Genomic DNA, 17639 nt, shown 5'->3' on the forward strand with positions numbered 1-17639 from the left:
TTCTTTTATTATTTGTTGCCTTTTATTTTCCTCAAGGACTTCTATATAAGGTCCTTGCCTATCATTGTAATGCGGACCTTTTTTACATCTTGAATTGAATTTCACTTTTATATTTTCTAGTGTTAGGGAGTGATTTCCTCGCATTTAGAATCTCAAATCGGGTCTTTAGTGATTCCATCGGTTCGTGGCTTCCAATCCTTTGCAGTGGGATTTAGCCTATTGTTTGTGTTTTACCTATAGATTGATTTCAGGTCCGAGACTTATTCTCGTGGTTGGTTATCATCTATACTAATTCACATTCTCTGCACTATCTTTCTTCTTCCTTCTCTTTTCTTTTATACATATTGTTAATCCATTTGTTCTATTGAACTTTGTGGGTAAGAAAATTATTTTGGTTATAATTATACGCGGCCGGGCCGTGTCATCTGGTATCAGAGCTAGTTGATACAATCTCTTGATTGATATCACGGTTCTTATTTGAAAAAAAAAAAAAAAAAAAAAAGAGTAAAAAAAAAAGCAAAAAAAAAAACAAAAAAAGAGGCAAAAAAAATGAAAAAAAAAAAAAGTTATTATCAAATATAATATATTTGTTATTTACTTCTAGTTCTCGAATCATCTTTTCTTTTATCAAAAAAAAAAAAAAAATAATCTATTTAGATTATTTGTCTTCTACCTTCATTCTGAACTTATATTTCTTTGGTTTCCCTACTGTTTTGGATTTTTTGGCTATCGTCTTTGGGAGAATTCCATCGATTTGATTTGAGTACTTTTTGCGAGACGGAGAGGTACATAAGGTGTGGAGTGATACACGAGAGTTCTAGTGAGATTATTTTCTTTGTTTTCTTTCTTCTGTTTCTAATGGCAGGGGGTGAAGGATCCAATTCTCAACAAGTTGATGTACAAGGTCTTCTCAACACCATTCTACAAGAGTTCAAAACTCTTCACCATTCTGGATTGGAGTTGATGAATAATAGGATGGATCAACTGGAAGAGAATCAACAAAAGTTACAAGAGAATATCCGACCGTTACCTGAAGCTCAAAGGCGAAATAATGTTCAACCGCATTTGAGGCCAAGACGCAACATCCGGCCCCCATCACCACACAACACTGACGAACCCGATGATGAGGAGTTTGGAGGAAATTGGGAACGACCTAGGCATCATAATAACCATCACCGACGGGATGGAGATGAGGCGATCAACTCGATCAAGTTCCAAGTGCCACCGTTCCAAGGAAAATCCGACCCTGAAGCATTTTTGCAATGGGAGCGAAGGTTAGAACTAATCTTTGATGTTCAACAATTAACTGACCAACAAAAACTCCGTGTGGCCGTAATGGAGTTTTCAGATTATGCGCTTGCATGGTGGGACCAATTGAGCATCAACCGCTACAGAAATAGGGAGGCTCCAGTGCGTACTTGGACAGAACTTCGTACACTAATGCGAAAGAGGTTTGTTCCCCCTCATTACCATCGTGAAGTATTGCGGAGATTGCAGAGTATACAACAAGGGGCGCGGTCAGTGGAGGAGTACTATAAGGAGGTTGAAACACTTCTTCTACAAGCCGATATCCATGAAGATCAGGAGCAAACGATGTCTAGATTCTCGAATGGACTTCAAAGGGATATTGCTGATGCGGTAGAGATGTACCAATACGTGGACCTTGAGGAGATGATACACTTGGCCATAAAGGTGGAGAAGCAACTAAAATCAAAGCGGATGCAAGGTAATCAGTTTAAACTTTCTCCAACTGTAGGGTTTCCTAAAGCGCCGCTTCCACAACATATCAACAAAGGAAAAGAGATAGCGGGAGTTGATTCGACGCGCCCTAAGCCGCCAACATATGCCCCCCCAAAGAGCACAACCCGTAGCCGAGATGTGTTATGTTTCAAATGCCAAGGCCGAGGACATTTTGCGAATCAATGTCCAACAAGCGTACTATGGTTCTTACGATCTCCGGTGAGTACGAATCCGAATCAGAAACTGAAGAGGTCAATGAGGCAAACTCCTACCAACAGGAAGCTGTAGAATCCATACCGGAGTCCAATTTGACGTTAGTCACTCTCCGAGCTCTTAGCACTCGATGATGTGACCATCATGACGGAATTGGACCCAATCATAATTCCTCCTGGACCAATCACTAGGAGCCGAGCCCGTAAATTTCAATTGGCAATAACAAAGTGTGCCAAACTTCAAATGGATGCCACTGCTGAACTCTACAACGACGATCAAAATAAACCATGCATTCTTCTGGAAATTGGATCACAAGTCCCAAGGACCATAAGGCCAGGAGCACCTTACAAGGCATTGGACCTCCCCTAAATTACTATCCCTAATTGAAGGGATCCCATGAATCAATATCCCCTGAATGAAGGAATTCCATAGATCAAGGGATTACCAATAATCATGGGATTGCCATGAATTATGGGTCAATAATACTAAATAAGGCTAATTATAATAACTACTCCCCATATGATTTTATTTCCTTTAAGAGTGTACTTTCTTGTTTTTAAATTTCCATGGTTCCTCTATAAAAGGACCCATGATTATCATTGTAAGATTTTTCATTCCACAAAGAGATTTTATAAACTGGTTTTTTTTTCAAGAGCGATTCTTGTGCCTTTTTGAAGTGTAATCTTGAGTGATTCGGTTACAGCTTCATATCCCCAAATCGAGTTGTTTCGAGTGATTTGAAACAAGTCGTGGCCTCTCGAATAGTACTGGAACTATTCTTGCCTTAGCTTGTATTGTCAGCTTGTTTAGAGGATTGTGATACGTGAGCTTGATCTCTCGTGTTGCCTTCCCGACTACCTCTCAATTCAAGAGAGTCCAGTTTATCTCCATTAATATAGATATATATATATAGCCATCCATCCCTTACTCTATCCAAATCTACAATATTTTTGTTACTTATTCTTGTGGAATTCGATCCGAACTGTTATCCTTGGCAAGTTCGCATCATCTGGTATCAGAGCTAGGTTGATACAATCTCTTGATTGATATCACGGTTCATATTTGAAACAAAAAAAAAAAAAAAAAAAAAAAAAAAAAAAAATCCGAAAAAAAAAAAAATACAAAAAGAAAAGTTGAAAAAAAAAAAAAAAAAGACTTGAGAATATTTTGTTTTCCTTTTCTACATAACATTAATATATTTCTATATATTCTTATCCCTTTTCTCTTTCCATACATTTTTTTTCTCTCTTAATTTTCTTTATTTAATATTTTCATTTCCATTATCCATATCCACTTCTTTCCAAAAAAAAAAAGTTTATAATATTTCTCCTATTTTTATTCGATTATCTAAAGGTCTAATTACTTGTGATTTTTACTTGAAATTTCTTGATTTGGGAATTGCATTGGGTCGTTGACCAGTTTTATTTAAGTGAGTGAAACACGAGCGGAGTGAAAGAGTGTTTGTGGCGAGATCATTACATACCGGAGAGCGCGATTCAAGAGAGGAGAAACCTGTGTGAGGATATACCCTTGTTATTTTACATTTTTTCTTTGATGGCAGGTGAAGGACACCCAGACGAGCGCCCTAATCCTCAAATCGCAGCGCTATCCAAAGCATTGGAAGCACGATTCACGAAGCAACTTACTGACGAGATGGACACCGTACACTCAATGTTGGCTGATCTTGCTCAATCTATTCGGGAATTGACAACTGAGCGACAGCAGGGCCGACCCGCCCCCGACGCTAGTCGATCTGCAAGGCGGAATCCTATATACCGAGGTAGGGAAGACGCTTCTGAAAATTTTGATGAAGAATGGGAGCCACCCCCTCCAAATAGAGACAACCGAAATCAAGATCCTATGAGGAACTTGAAGTTCAGCATTCCTTCTTTCAATGGGAATTCTGACCCGGATGTTTATCTTGATTGGGAGAAGAAGATGGAGTTGATTCGAGATTGCTCTACATATGATGATGAGCAATGGACGAGAATTGCTGTAATGGAGTTCACCCACTATGCCCTTAATTGGTGGGAGCAACTAAGTACGAAACGAAGGCGAGAAGGGAAGGCGCGGATCACCACATGGGATGGGCTCAAAAAGGCTCTGAGGAAACGATTCGTACCATCCTGGTATAGGAGGGAGCTACACGAACGAGTTCAACAAATGTCTCAAGGTAACAGAAGTGTAGAGGAGTATTACAAAGAGCTTGAGACAGCCATGATGCGGGCTGATATTGTGGAGGATCCTGAAGCAACCATGGCTCGATTCATGAGTGGAATCAACCGAGATTTGAGAGATACTCTAGAGCTACACCCGTATGTTGACTTGTCGGAATTGCTCCAACGTGCGATTTTATTGGAGAAACAACGCAAGCGAAAGGGGCGAGCGGATTCTTTCAATCGACCACCACCCCGGTCTACCCAAACTATCCTGGAGCCCCGAGGTATCCCTAATACTAACGTCAATAAATTTTCTAATGTTGACAAGGGAAAAAGTGTCGCGCATGTTGGCACAACTCGAAACCCACAAAAGGAATATGTCCATGGCAAGAATCCCCGAAACCGTGAAATTACCTGTTTTCGGTGTCAAGGGAAAGGGCACTATGCCTCTGAGTGCCCGAACAAGAAGGCCATGATCTTGACGGATGCGGGTGAAGTCGTCACCGACGATGAAGGAGATGTAGATGGTGAACAAATTCTTGAATGTGAGGAAAGTACTGTTGAAGAAGATGATGAATACTCCAAAATCACGGTGGTAACTCTGCGGTCTCTTAGTACATTTCAAAAGGAGGAACCAACCCAAATGCAAAGAGAGAACATCTTCCACTGTCGTTGCAAAATCGAAGGCAAGATTTGCAGCATGATAATTGATAACGGAAGCTGCACCAATGTGGTTAGTGAGACATTGGTCAAAAAGTTGAACCTTGTCACCAAGCCCCATCCGCGACCCTATCGATTGCAGTGGTTGACCAATAATGGGGAACTACGAGTAAATAAACAAGTTGAGGTAACCTTCCGAATTCGTGGTTATATGGACCAGGTTGTATGCGATGTTGTGCCAATGCAGGCTTGCCACATACTACTTGGACGGCCTTGGCAATTTGATCGCAATGTCACCTACTTTGGGAAGGAAAATACTTTTACGCTCACACATGAGGGCAAAAAGATCACCTTGACTCCCCTTACCCCCCAAGAAGCCCACACGGATCAGGAAGTGATACAAAAAAACCATGTTCAAGAAATGATGGCTATGGAGAACGTCTCAAAATCAGCGGGAACTCAAAGCTCCATATGAGAGGCAGACATAAATTCCATGGCAAGTTCGTCTATGACCGCTCCATCGCGAGTTCCAAGAGTGATCCCCTCAGAAAAACGAGAGAAAAGTAAGGGAGTACCTACCAAAGATACCCTTTCCCAAATGGGGAGGAACAGTGACCAGGCCATATTTCTCACTCGAAAGGATATTAGATCCATTGGAGAGGATGAGAGTGATAGGATTTACATTTTGCTTTGTAAGTTTAATCTCCTTACAGCTTATGATTTGCAATCTAACCTGCCTCCAGAGTTCTATCCTATTTTGCAGGAATTTTCTGATGTACTACCCAAGGAACTACCAAGCGAGTTGCCCCCAATCCGTGGTATTAAGCATCAGATTGATTTCATACCTGGCGCTCAATTGCCAAATAGGCCGGCATATAGGGCCAACCCAGATGAGACCAAAGAGATCCAAAGGCAAATCCAAGACTTGTTAGATAAAGGCTGGGTGCGTGAGAGCCTTAGTCCATGTTCTGTACCGGTACTCCTCGTTCCAAAGAAGGATGGTAAGTGGCGTATGTGTGTAGATTGTAGAGCAATAAATGCAATTACTATTAAGTATAGACATCCTATTCCTAGATTAGATGATATGCTTGATGAACTTCAGGGTGCTGCTCTTTTTACAAAAATTGATCTTAAAAGTGGTTACCATCAGATAAGAATGAGAGAAGGAGATGAGTGGAAAACTGCTTTCAAAACTAAGCTAGGGCTGTATGAGTGGACTGTCATGCCTTTTGGCTTAACTAATGCCCCTAGTACCTTTATGAGATTGATGAATCATGTTCTTAGACCTTGCATAGGAAGGTTTGTGGTTGTTTACTTTGATGACATCTTGATCTATAGTAAGGACTTATCTGCACACATTGAGCATGTGAGAGAAGTGTTCACTTTATTGCGGCAGAACAAACTTTATGCAAATGTTGAAAAATGTGCATTTTGTGTTTCTAGTTGTCTATTCCTTGGCTATGTTGTTAGCGCACAGGGAATACAAGTCGATGAGGAGAAGATCAGAGCCATCCAGGAGTGGCCTGTCCCTACTACTGTTCGTGAAGTTCGTAGTTTCCATGGCTTGGCGGGATTCTACCGAAGGTTTATTCGTGATTTCAGTACTATTGCAGCCCCTCTCACTGCTGTTATTCGCAAGGATGAACTGTTTAGTTGGGGAGAAGCGCAACAACAAGCCTTCGACAAGCTGAAATATTTGTTAACTCATGCCCCAATTCTTAAACTCCCGAACTTTGAACTAACATTTGAACTTGAATGTGATGCTTCAGGTGTGGGTATTGGAGCCGTTCTAATGCAAAATCGCGAACCTATTGCATACTTCAGCGAGAAGCTAGGTGGCGCAGCCTTGAACTACCCAACTTACGACAAGGAGTTATATGCCTTGGTTCGTGCACTTCAGGTATGGCAGCATTATCTTTTGCCAAAGGAATTTGTTATCCACTCAGATCACGAGTCCCTTAAGCATATAAAAACTCAAGCTAAACTAAATAAGAGGCATGCCAGATGGATTTCTTTTGTTGATACATTCCCTTATGTGATAAAGTATAAGAAGGGAAAGGATAATGTCGTAGCTGACGCACTTTCTAGGCGCACTCACATTCTTACTATTTTGACTTCTCAATTGCTAGGGTTCTCACAGGTAAAATCATTGTATGCAAATGACAAAGATTTTTCTGACATCTTCAATAAGTGTGCCAGCACTGGATTTAAAGATTTCTATTTGCATGAGGGCTATTTGTATAAGGCTAACCAGTTGTGTATTCCACAAGGTTCTATTCGAACTGTTTTAACTCACGAAGTCCATGAAGGTGGACTCATGGGGCATTTTGGAGCCACCAAAACTCTTAAACTTTTGCAGGAAAAATTTTATTGGCCAAGGATGCGTGCGGACGTGGAACAACACATTACACGTTGCATTACATGTAGACAAGCCAAATCCACAACGCTACCACATGGTTTATATAAGCCCCTGCCTACACCCGACACACCTTGGGTAGATTTGAGTATGGACTTCATTTTGGGGCTACCTCGTACAAAAGGAGGTAAGGACTCTATCATGGTTGTTGTCGATAGGTTTTCAAAAATGTCCCACTTTATTCCTTGCAATAAGACGAATGACGCAATGCATATTGCTAATTTGTTTTTCAAAGAAGTAGTTAGAATGCATGGAATTCCCCGTACGATTGTATCTGATAGGGACACTAAATTCTTAAGCTTTTTCTGGAAAAACTTTTGGGGAAAATTAGGGACAAAACTTCTCTTTTCTACCTCATATCACCCACAAACAGATGGTCAAACGGAAGTAACAAATCGCACCCTAGGCACTCTCCTTAGGTGTATTATCAAAAAGAATTTGCGTAGTTGGGAAAGTTGTCTCCCTCATGTTGAGTTTGCATATAATCGTGCTATCCATAGTGCTACTAACATGTCCCCTTTTGAAGTAGTGTACGGCTTCAACCCACTTTCTCCAGTTGACCTATTGCCACTACCATGTAGTGAGCGACAAAATGTTAATTTCAGGGATCGGGCACAAAAGATTCAGGAGCTTCATAAGACAGTACAAAAGGAAATTGACGCTACCAATGCGCGGAATGCAAAAGCTGCTAATCGCCACCGCAAGAAGATTGTCTTCCAACCCGGTGATTGGGTGTGGCTTCACTTACGAAAAGAGAGATTTTCGGCACAACGCAAGTCTAAGTTGTCCCCACGAGGCGATGGTCCCTTTCAAGTCGTTGAACGCATCAACGATAATGCCTACAAACTAGACCTCCCAGGTGAGTATAATGTCCATGCTACATTTAATGTTTCTGACTTGTCTCCGTTTGATGTAGGTGACGAGAGGTTGATGGGACAACCTTTTCAAGAGAGGGGGGATGATGTGACCATCATGACGGAATTGGACCCAATCATAATTCCTCCTGGACCAATCACTAGGAGCCGAGCCCATAAATTTCAATTGGCAATAACAAAGTGTGCCAAACTTCAAATGGATGCCACTGCTGAACTCTACAACGACGATCAAAATAAACCATGCATTCTTCTGGAAATTGGATCACAAGTCCCAAGGACCATAAGGCCAGGAGCACCTTACAAGGCATTGGACCTCCCCTAAATTACTATCCCTAATTGAAGGGATCCCATGAATCAATATCCCCTGAATGAAGGAATTCCATAGATCAAGGGATTACCAATAATCATGGGATTGCCATGAATAATGGGTCAATAATACTAAATAAGGCTAATTATAATAACTACTCCCCATATGATTTTATTTCCTTTAAGAGTGTACTTTCTTGTTTTTAAATTTCCATGGTTCCTCTATAAAAGGACCCATGATTATCATTGTAAGATTTTTTCATTCCACAAAGAGATTTTATAAACTGGTTTTTTTTTCAAGAGCGATTCTTGTGCCTTTTTGAAGTGTAATCTTGAGTGATTCGGTTACAGCTTCATATCCCCAAATCGAGTTGTTTCGAGTGATTTGAAACAAGTCGTGGCCTCTCGAATAGTACTGGAACTATTCTTGCCATAGCTTGTATTGTCAGCTTGTTTAGAGGATTGTGATACGTGAGCTTGATCTCTCGTGTTGCCTTCCCGACTACCTCTCCATTCAAGAGAGTCCAGTTTATCACCATTAATATAGATATATATATATATAGCCATCCATCCCTTACTCTATCCAAATCTACAATATTTTTGTTACTTATTCTTGTGGAATTCGATCCGAATTGTTATCCTTGGCAAGTTCGCATCAATAGTTCTAATTGCAGTGCTTTTCGTATTTGTTGTAAAGTGTTCGAAATTAGTAAATTTAGCGCTTTTGTTTTTTCAATGGTTTTCCTTTATATTATATAGCATGTTATAGATTATACTTATTTTGTGCTCTATAGTGCTTCTAATTGTAGTGCTTTTCGTATTTGTTGTAGAGTTTTCGGAATTAGTATATTTAGCGCTTTTGTTTTTTCAATGGTTTTCCTTTATATTATATAGCATGTTATAGATTATACTTACTTTGTGCTCTATAGTGCTTCTAATTGCAGTGCTTTTCGAATTTGTTGTAGAGTGTTCGAAATTAGTATATTTAGCGCTTTTGTTTTTTCAAGGGTTTTCCTTTATATTATATAGGATGTTATAGATTATACTTACTTTGTGCTCTATAGTTATAATTGCAGTGCTTTTCGTATTTGTTGTAGAGTGTTTGAAATTAGTATATTTAGCGCTTTTGTTTTTTCAATGGTTTTCCTTTATTTTATATAGCATGTTATAGATTATACTTACTTTGTGCTCTATAGTGCTTCTAATTGCAGTGCTTTTCGAATTTGTTGTAGAGTGGTCGAAATTAGTATATTTAGCACTTTTGTTTTTTCAATGGTTTTCCTTTATATTATATAGCATGTTATAGATTATACTTACTTTGTGCTCCATAGTTCTAATTGCAAGGCTTTTCGTATTTGTTGTAGAGTGTTCGAAATTAGTATATTTAGTGCTTTTGTTTTTTCAATGTTTTTCCTTTATATTATATAGCATGTTATAGATTATGCTTACTTTGTGCTTGATAGTTCTAATTGCAGTGCTCTTTCTATTTGTTGTAGAGTGTTCGAAATTAGTACATTTAGCGCTTTTGTTTTTTCAATGGTTTTCCTTTATATTATATAGCATGTTAGAGATTATACTTATTTTGTGCTCTATAGTGCTTCTAATTGTAGTGCTTTTCGTATTTGTTGTAGAGTGTTCGGAATTAGTATATTTAGCGCTTTTGTTTTTTCAATGGTTTTCCTTTATATTATATAGCATGTTACAGATTATACTTACTTTGTGCTCTATAGTGCTTCTAATTGCAGTGCTTTTCGTATTTGTTGTAGAGTGTTCGAAATTAGTATATTTAGCGCTTTTGTTTTTTCAATGGTTTTCCTTTATATTATATAGCATGTAATAGATTATACTTATTTTGTGCTCTATAGTGCTTCTAATTGTAGTGCTTTTCGTATTTGTTGTAGAGTGTTCGGAATTAGTATATTTAGCGCTTTTGTTTTTTTAATGGTTTTCCATTATATTATATAGCATGTTATAGATTATACTTACTTTGTGCTCTATAGTGCTATATAATTGCAGGCTTTTCGTATTTGTTGTAGAGTGTTCGAAATTAGTATATTTAGTTCTTTGTTTTTTCAATGTTTTTCCTTTATATTATATAGCATGTTATAGATTATGCTTACTTTGTGCTTGATAGTTCTAATTGTAGTGCTTTTCGTATTTGTTGTAGAGTGTTCGAAATTAGTATATTTAGCGCTTTTGTTTTTTCAATGGTTTTCCTTTGTATTATATAGCATCATATAGATTCTACTTACTTTGTGCTCGATAGTTCAAATTGCAGTGCTTTTCGTATTTGTTGTAGAGTGTTCGAAATTAGTATATTTAGCGCTTTTGTTTTTTCAATGGTTTTCCCTTATATTACATAGCATGTTATAGATTATACTTACTTTGTGCTCTATAGTTTTTCTAATTACAGTGCTTTTCGTATTTGTTGTAGTGTGTTCGAAATTAGTATATTTAGCGCTTTTTTTTTCAATGGTTTTTCTTTACACTATATAGCATGTTATAGATTACACTTAGTTTGTGCTCCATAGTTCTTCTAATTGTAGTGCTTTTCGTATTCGTTGTAGAGTGTTCGAAATTAGTATATTTAGCACTTTTGTTTTTTCAATGTTTTTCCTTTGTATTATATAGAATGTTATAGATAATTCGTAGTTTGTGCTCGATAGTTCAAAATGCAGTGCTTTTCGTATTTGTTGAAGAGTGTTCGAAATTAGTATATTTAGCGCTTTTGTTTTTTCAATGGTTTTCCTTTATATTATATAGCATGTTATAGATTATACTTACTTTGCGCTCTATAGTGCTTCTAATTGTAGTGCTTTTCGTATTTTTTGTAGAGTGTTCGAAATTAGTATATTTAGCGCTTTTGTTTTTTCAATGGTTTTCCTTTATATTATATAGCATGTTACAGATTATACTTACTTTGTGCTCTATAGTGCTTCTAATTGTAGTGCTTTTCGTATTTTTTTTAGAGTGTTCGAAATTAGTATATTTAGCACTTTTGTTTTTTCAATGGTTTTCCTTTATATTATATAGCATGTTATAGATTATACTTACTTTGTGCTCTATAGTGCTTCTAATTGCAGTGCTTTTCGTATTTGTTGTAGAGTGTTCGAAATTAGTATATTTAGCACTTTTGTTTTTTCAATGTTTTTCCTTTGTATTATATAGCATCTTATAGATTATACTTACTTTGTGCTCGATAGTTCAAATTGCAGTGCTTTTCGTATTTGTTATAGAGTGTTCGAAATTAGTATATTTAGCGCTTTTGTTTTTTCAATGGTTTTCCTTTATATTATATAGCATGTTATAGATTATACTTACTTTGTGCTCTATAGTGCCTCTAATTGCAGTGCTTTTCGTATTTGTTGTAGAGTGTTCGAAATTAGTATATTTAGTTCTTTGTTTTTTCAATGTTTTTCCTTTATATTATATAGCATGTTATAGATTATACTTACTTTGTGCTCTATAGTGCCTCTAATTGCAGTGCTTTTCGTATTTGTTGTAGAGTGTTCGATATTAGTATATTTAGTGACATGGATACGAAAAGATCAGGACTTGCAATTCCACATATTCCAATCGGACCAGTCTCGAGAGCTCGAGCGAAAGCATGCATTGAAAATTTGCAAGGCCTAATAAAGAAATTAGAGAATTGGAGCCCAACCAACGGACTATGTTACAACATGCGAGGACTTGATGGAAAGCCTAGGGCGAGTGCCGTGGTTGTAAAGGTTACATTGGAGCTTGCAACGCCTCAACCGGAAAACTAACGGAAAAGTTGTGCAAACCTAGGAGTTTGCTAAAATAGAGGGTTTAATTGGTAATTATATAAACCTAGGTGCGAATGCTTAAGTGGGGGGGGACCATCTATTGGGACCACTTATACATATACATATACAATAAGCTCTCTCACATGCCTCTTACATGCAAGAGGGGACCATTAGCTAGGTGTCAATCAATGAGAGGTTACTTAGTTATACTAAACCTATCCCACATTGGAAAATCACTCCACTTGCCCCTTCCCCCACTCCTATAAATAGGACTCTTAAGGTGCTTTGTAAAACACACCAAGCAAGAATATTTTTGTGAATATTTGATCTTTTATGATCATTTCCTTTTATGGAAAGTTATGCTTGATAGCAATACTTTCTCTTTTAGTCTAATATTTCATGGAATGCAATTTCATTGCATGCTCCATGGGGTTTAGTTCAAAAATTCGGGTTTGAGTATAAAGCCTCAAGTTCGTGGCATTTGGGGAAGATGGAAGAGCTCTCCAAAGTGTCGACCGAGGTGGTGCCTTCGTGGAGGATGGTTCGATGCTAGAAGGGTATCGGGTCGTTCTTACGTTAGTACTTACTTAGGTTTGCTTCTCTTTCGATTATCCTTTTTCTTGCTTTATTCGTTTCCGCTTAGTTAATTTGTTCTTTTCTTTCTTAGTTAGTTCTGCTTAGTTAGTTTAATTCCGTGTCTTGTGTAGTTGATCAATTCGGTCCATGACATATATTTAATTTTGGTATCAGAGCAGTTTGATCAATTTACACTATCTTTATTCCGAAAATTCCAAAAAAAAAAAAAATTAAATTCCTTTGTTATCTTTTCTTTTTATTCATTCATCTAGTTGCGTAGTCGAGCTGTTTATTGCATATTCTTGACGTAGATTTGATCTCGAGTTTTGTCATTGCTTGGCCTTCTAGTGTAGTCGATTTGATCCTCTATGCTTCCTAGTGTACAACATGCACCTTACATCCATATGCATTATATGAACTCAAGCTTGTGACTTTGTTGACGAGTGATTTTAATTGTACACTTCATGCCCTTGTTTGAGTTTTACGAGTTTCTTCTTCTTTGAGTGTTGCAAGTTTGTTCTTGTTTGAGTTTTGCGATTTTGCTCTTGTTTGAGATTTGCTAGTTTGCGGGTTGTTGAGTTCGTTGTTGTTTGAAGTGAGGTTGAATTAATTGAGTTGGATGTTGTTGGGGAAGTGTAAGGAGTTATTGTTGATGTATTGTTTTGCCTAGGCCTCGTAATATTGCCGTGAAAAAGTAAAAAAAAAAAAAAAGAGTTGCGAAAAAAAAAAATTGTTGCAAAGAAAAGAAAAAGAAAACCAAAATATTTAAAAAAATAATAATAAAATAAAATACAAAAACAAAATCGAGCGGGAGGACTAGAGCAATTTATTGTCGATAATCTTGTTTGAGTTGTAGTTTTCTCATACGAGCTCCATTTTTCGCGTATGATATGTCATTGGAAAGCTTGTGATGTGGGGAGAAAGTTATATTAATTAGTTTTTGTGAACTTGTAGTTGACGTTGATTATTCAGTTTTGGGTTTTTGAGTTTGGATCGATTTTGTGCTTGTCATATTCGTTTGACACGTTTTAGAAGGGGTTGAGTATTGTGGTGATTTTGTGGTTGTTGAGATCTATTCAGCTTGTGTTTGTTGTTGACTTGCTTAGTTCCGGCATTTGTGTGTTGTGTACGTTTGGTCATTCGTTCGTGAATGAATGAGCTTGGTTCTTTGCATTGCATGATTGACACTATCTTGTGCTTTCTTTGATTGAGTCGTGTTTAAAGTTTCTTGTCCACTTTAAACGCGTACGTCACTCAGGTTCCACCTTTACGACTCCATCAAGGCACACTTTAAGAGCTTGGAAACTCTATCCATTTGTCGAGAGGTATACACGAGTGTGCGAGGGGGGGGGGAATCGAGAGAACTAACTTTCAATATACATATATTAGTTTGTTTTGGTGCAGGTATGGCTTCGTTGGATGATATCTTGGCTGCGATAAATAAGCAAAGCAAAGATATGCGAGATATTAAAGACGAGTTAGGTGGAAAGATGGATAGCATGACATCTCGTGTGGATCTGCAAGGTCGAGAGATACATGACCTACGGAGTCAAGTTGATCATGTTCGAGATGACATAGATGATGTTGTGGATGCTCGGATGAAGGCTTATGCGGAGGCCTTGTTAAGAAAGGTTGATCAAAACATGAAAAAGAAACTCGATGAGGTTTTCGATAAGGTTGCTACTCTTGAAGAAAGAGGAAGTCATAGTGATGCTAGACGTGAAGAAATCCACCTTGGCAAGCAACCTATGGGCTCAACAAGTGTTTTCCCAAATCGATCTATCCAAGTTGATGATTTTGGTGAAAGGCGTCATACTAGTCCAAGGCCTACATCTATCCAAGGCCGACGAGGAAGACGGGATGCTACCAAAGAGTTACTTGATGAATTTGTCTTGGAAGAAGATATCCATAACCGAAGGAGCCGAGTTCGAGTTAATGAGGTTGATGATAACATGCAGTCCATCAAGTTCTCCATACCACCTTTCGTAGGATCGGCTGAACCTAATGAGTTTCTTGAGTGGAAAAGCAAAGTGAAGATGATGTTTGCATGTCATAATTACTCGGAGCGCAAGAAAATTCAGCTTGCTGTTGTGGAGTTTAAGGAGTATGCTCTTGTTTGGTGGGAGAAGATACAAGCTGATATTGCAAGGTCTGGAATGCCTCCGATTGAGACATGAGCAGCCCTTACTCGAGCTATGCATGCACGTTTTGTGCCCCCGCATTATCGGATGGATCTTCTTCAGAAAATTCAGTTTTTAGTCCAAGGTAGCAAGACGGTTGAGCAGTACTACAAGGAAATGGAGATGCTTATGATGCGGGCTCAGCTTGTGGAAGATGATGGAGTCACCATGTATCGGTTTCTCAAAGGGCTGAGGTGTGATATTATGATTCAAGTGGATATGTATCCTTACAATTCTACTTTGGAACTTGTCCAACTTGCTACCAAGATTGAATCGCATGGAAAGGTAGGAGTAAGTGTGAGCTTTGGAAAGACGTCACCAAATTTCAACAAGTTTGGGGGTAATACGGGACCAACAAAATCTTGGCCCAAAGGAGATGATAAGCACACGACCAAGAATGAGCCGCTTAAGGTGGTTAAGCGTGATGAACCAAGGAAAGTCAGCAAGGATGGTTCACCAAACAAAGCAAAGGAAGTCACATGCTTTAAGTGTCAAAGGAAAGGTCATTATGCCAATACATGCCCTAATGTGCGAACTGTTGTGCTTTGTGACAATGGGGACTATGTACTTTGGTCGGATGATGAGGGTGAAGATTGGGAACATGAAGTTGAGGCGAGTGAGGATGAAGCAATCCAAGAGACGGAAGAGCACGTTGAAGAGGATTCATCCGGGGAGTCTCTAGTGGTTTTGCGAATGCTTGGAGCAGTTCCCAAGGAGTCGGAAAATTTTGTTGATCGGGTTAAGGAGCAACAGGAGAATATTTTCCATTGTCGGTGCAAGATTGGTGGGAAGCGAGCGTCGATAATCATTGATAACGGAAGTTGCACCAATGTCGTAAGTTGGTATGTGGTAGACAAGCTTGGACTCCAAACTATCAAGCATCCAACTCTATACCATCTTCAATGGATGAACTCTAGTGGAGATATGAAGATCACTAGGCAAGCCAAAGTTCCAATTTCAATCGGCCCCTACAAAGAGGATGTCCTTTGTGATGTTACTCCGATGACCGCATGCCATGTGCTTCTTGGCCGACAATGGCAATCCGATAAAGGAATTATCTATGATGGCAAGACTAACAAAGTTAGATTTTATGACAAGGGCTACAAGGTAATGATTCATTCTTTGCCATTGAAGGAGGTTCGAAAAGATCAAGAAAGTTTGCGAAAGAAGATGCAAGAGGCTGAAAGCCTTAAAAGAGCTAAAGGAAAAGAAGTATCCACAGAGGAAAAGAGAGAGTCTACTGCTAAGGGTTCCAACATCCTTCTTTCACTTACCGATTTTCAGAGAGAAGTTGGTGACCTAGATCATCAAAAGGGGGGTTGTTTTATGTTGTTATGCAAAGATTTATTTCATTCTGATAAAGATAATCTACTCACTAATTTTCCCATTCCCTTTGCTAGGATGCTTGAAGAGATGAAGGATGTATACCCGGAGGAACTACCGCAAGGACTACCGCCCATTCGTGGGATAGAGCATCAAATTGACTTCGTACCCGGTGCTTCGATCCCAAATCGTCCTGCATATCGGTGCAACCCAGATGAGAATAAGGAGATTCAAAAACAAGTCCAAGAACTTCTTGAGAAGGGATGGGTTCGGGAGAGCTTATCACCATGTGCTGTTCCTGTTATCATTGTCCCCAAGAAGGATGGAACTTGGAGGATGTGTGTGGATTGTAGAGCGGTGAATGCGATTACAATTAAGTATCGACACCCAATCCCGCGCCTTGATGACTTGCTTGATGAGATCAATGGGGCGAGAATCTTCTCCAAGATTGACCTTCGGAGTGGATACCACCAGATTCGTATGCAACCCGGCGATGAGTGGAAGACGGCATTTAAAACAAAGCTAGGTTTGTACGAATGGTTGGTAATGCCATTCGGTCTAACTAATGCTCCTAGTACCTTCATGCGTTTAATGAATCATGTTCTACGTGCTTTCATTGGTAAATTTGTTGTAGTATACTTTGATGATATTCTTGTCTACAGTAAAAGTGAAAATGAACATGTGGAGCATGTGCGACTCGTCTTTCAACGGTTAAGGGAAGAACAACTCTATGCTAATTTTAAAAAGTGCATATTCCACACTAATGAAGTTGTTTTCCTTGGGTTTGTAGTTAGCGAGGATGGCTTGAAGGTTGATGAAACAAAAGTAAAGGCAATTAAAGAATGGACACCTCCAATGAATGTGGGAGAAATTAGGAGGTTTTTGGGAATGTGTGGATTTTTTCGGAGGTTCGTGCCTGGTTTTAGCTTGATCGCTGCTCCTCTCACGTCCTTGCTCAAGAAGGGAGTCCCATTTAAATGGGAGCAAGCACACCAAGAAGCGTTTGAGACATTGAAGGCAAAGCTTACTCAAGCACCAGTACTTGCGCTACCAAATTTTGAGAAGACCTTTGAGCTTGAGTGTGACGCTTCGGGCAAAGGCATGGGTGCAGTTTTGCTTCAAGAAGGTCGACCCATAGCCTATCATAGTGAGAAATTTGGAGGGGCTGCCTTGAATTACTCTACATATGACAAGGAGTTGTATGCGGTGGTACGGGCTTTAAAGACATGGCAACATTATTTGATGCCACGAGAGTTTGTGATACACACCGATCATGAGACCTTGAAGCACTTGAGGGGGCAACAACAGCTGAATCGAAGGCACGCACGATGGGTATCTTTTATTGAGTCATTTCCATACACCATCAAGTACAAAAAGGGTAAGGATAATATTGTCGCGGATGCACTCTCACGCAGGTATGCTTT

The 17639-nt window shown here is 38.9% G+C and overlaps 2 protein-coding genes across 2 annotated transcripts; both read left to right on the plus strand.

Annotated features, from left to right (window-relative positions):
* Positions 1 to 858: 858 nt before the first annotated feature.
* On the plus strand, positions 859 to 8385 carry LOC127257502 (uncharacterized). The gene is made up of 8 exons (XM_051283961.1): positions 859 to 1726; positions 3515 to 4449; positions 4504 to 5064; positions 5536 to 5786; positions 6216 to 6863; positions 6996 to 7767; positions 7921 to 8047; positions 8105 to 8385. The coding sequence occupies exons 1-8, from the start codon at positions 859 to 861 to the stop codon at positions 8383 to 8385; spliced, it is 4443 nt and encodes a 1480-aa protein (XP_051139918.1).
* A 6522-nt stretch (positions 8386 to 14907) lies between these two features.
* On the plus strand, positions 14908 to 16667 carry LOC127257510 (uncharacterized). The gene is made up of 2 exons (XM_051283972.1): positions 14908 to 16564; positions 16663 to 16667. The coding sequence occupies exons 1-2, from the start codon at positions 14908 to 14910 to the stop codon at positions 16665 to 16667; spliced, it is 1662 nt and encodes a 553-aa protein (XP_051139929.1).
* The last annotated feature ends 972 nt before the right edge of the window (positions 16668 to 17639 follow it).

This window comes from Andrographis paniculata, unplaced genomic scaffold (genome assembly GCF_009805555.1).
Source record: "Andrographis paniculata isolate CXL003 unplaced genomic scaffold, ASM980555v1 Contig143END, whole genome shotgun sequence".
Classification (NCBI taxonomy): domain Eukaryota; kingdom Viridiplantae; phylum Streptophyta; class Magnoliopsida; order Lamiales; family Acanthaceae; genus Andrographis; species Andrographis paniculata.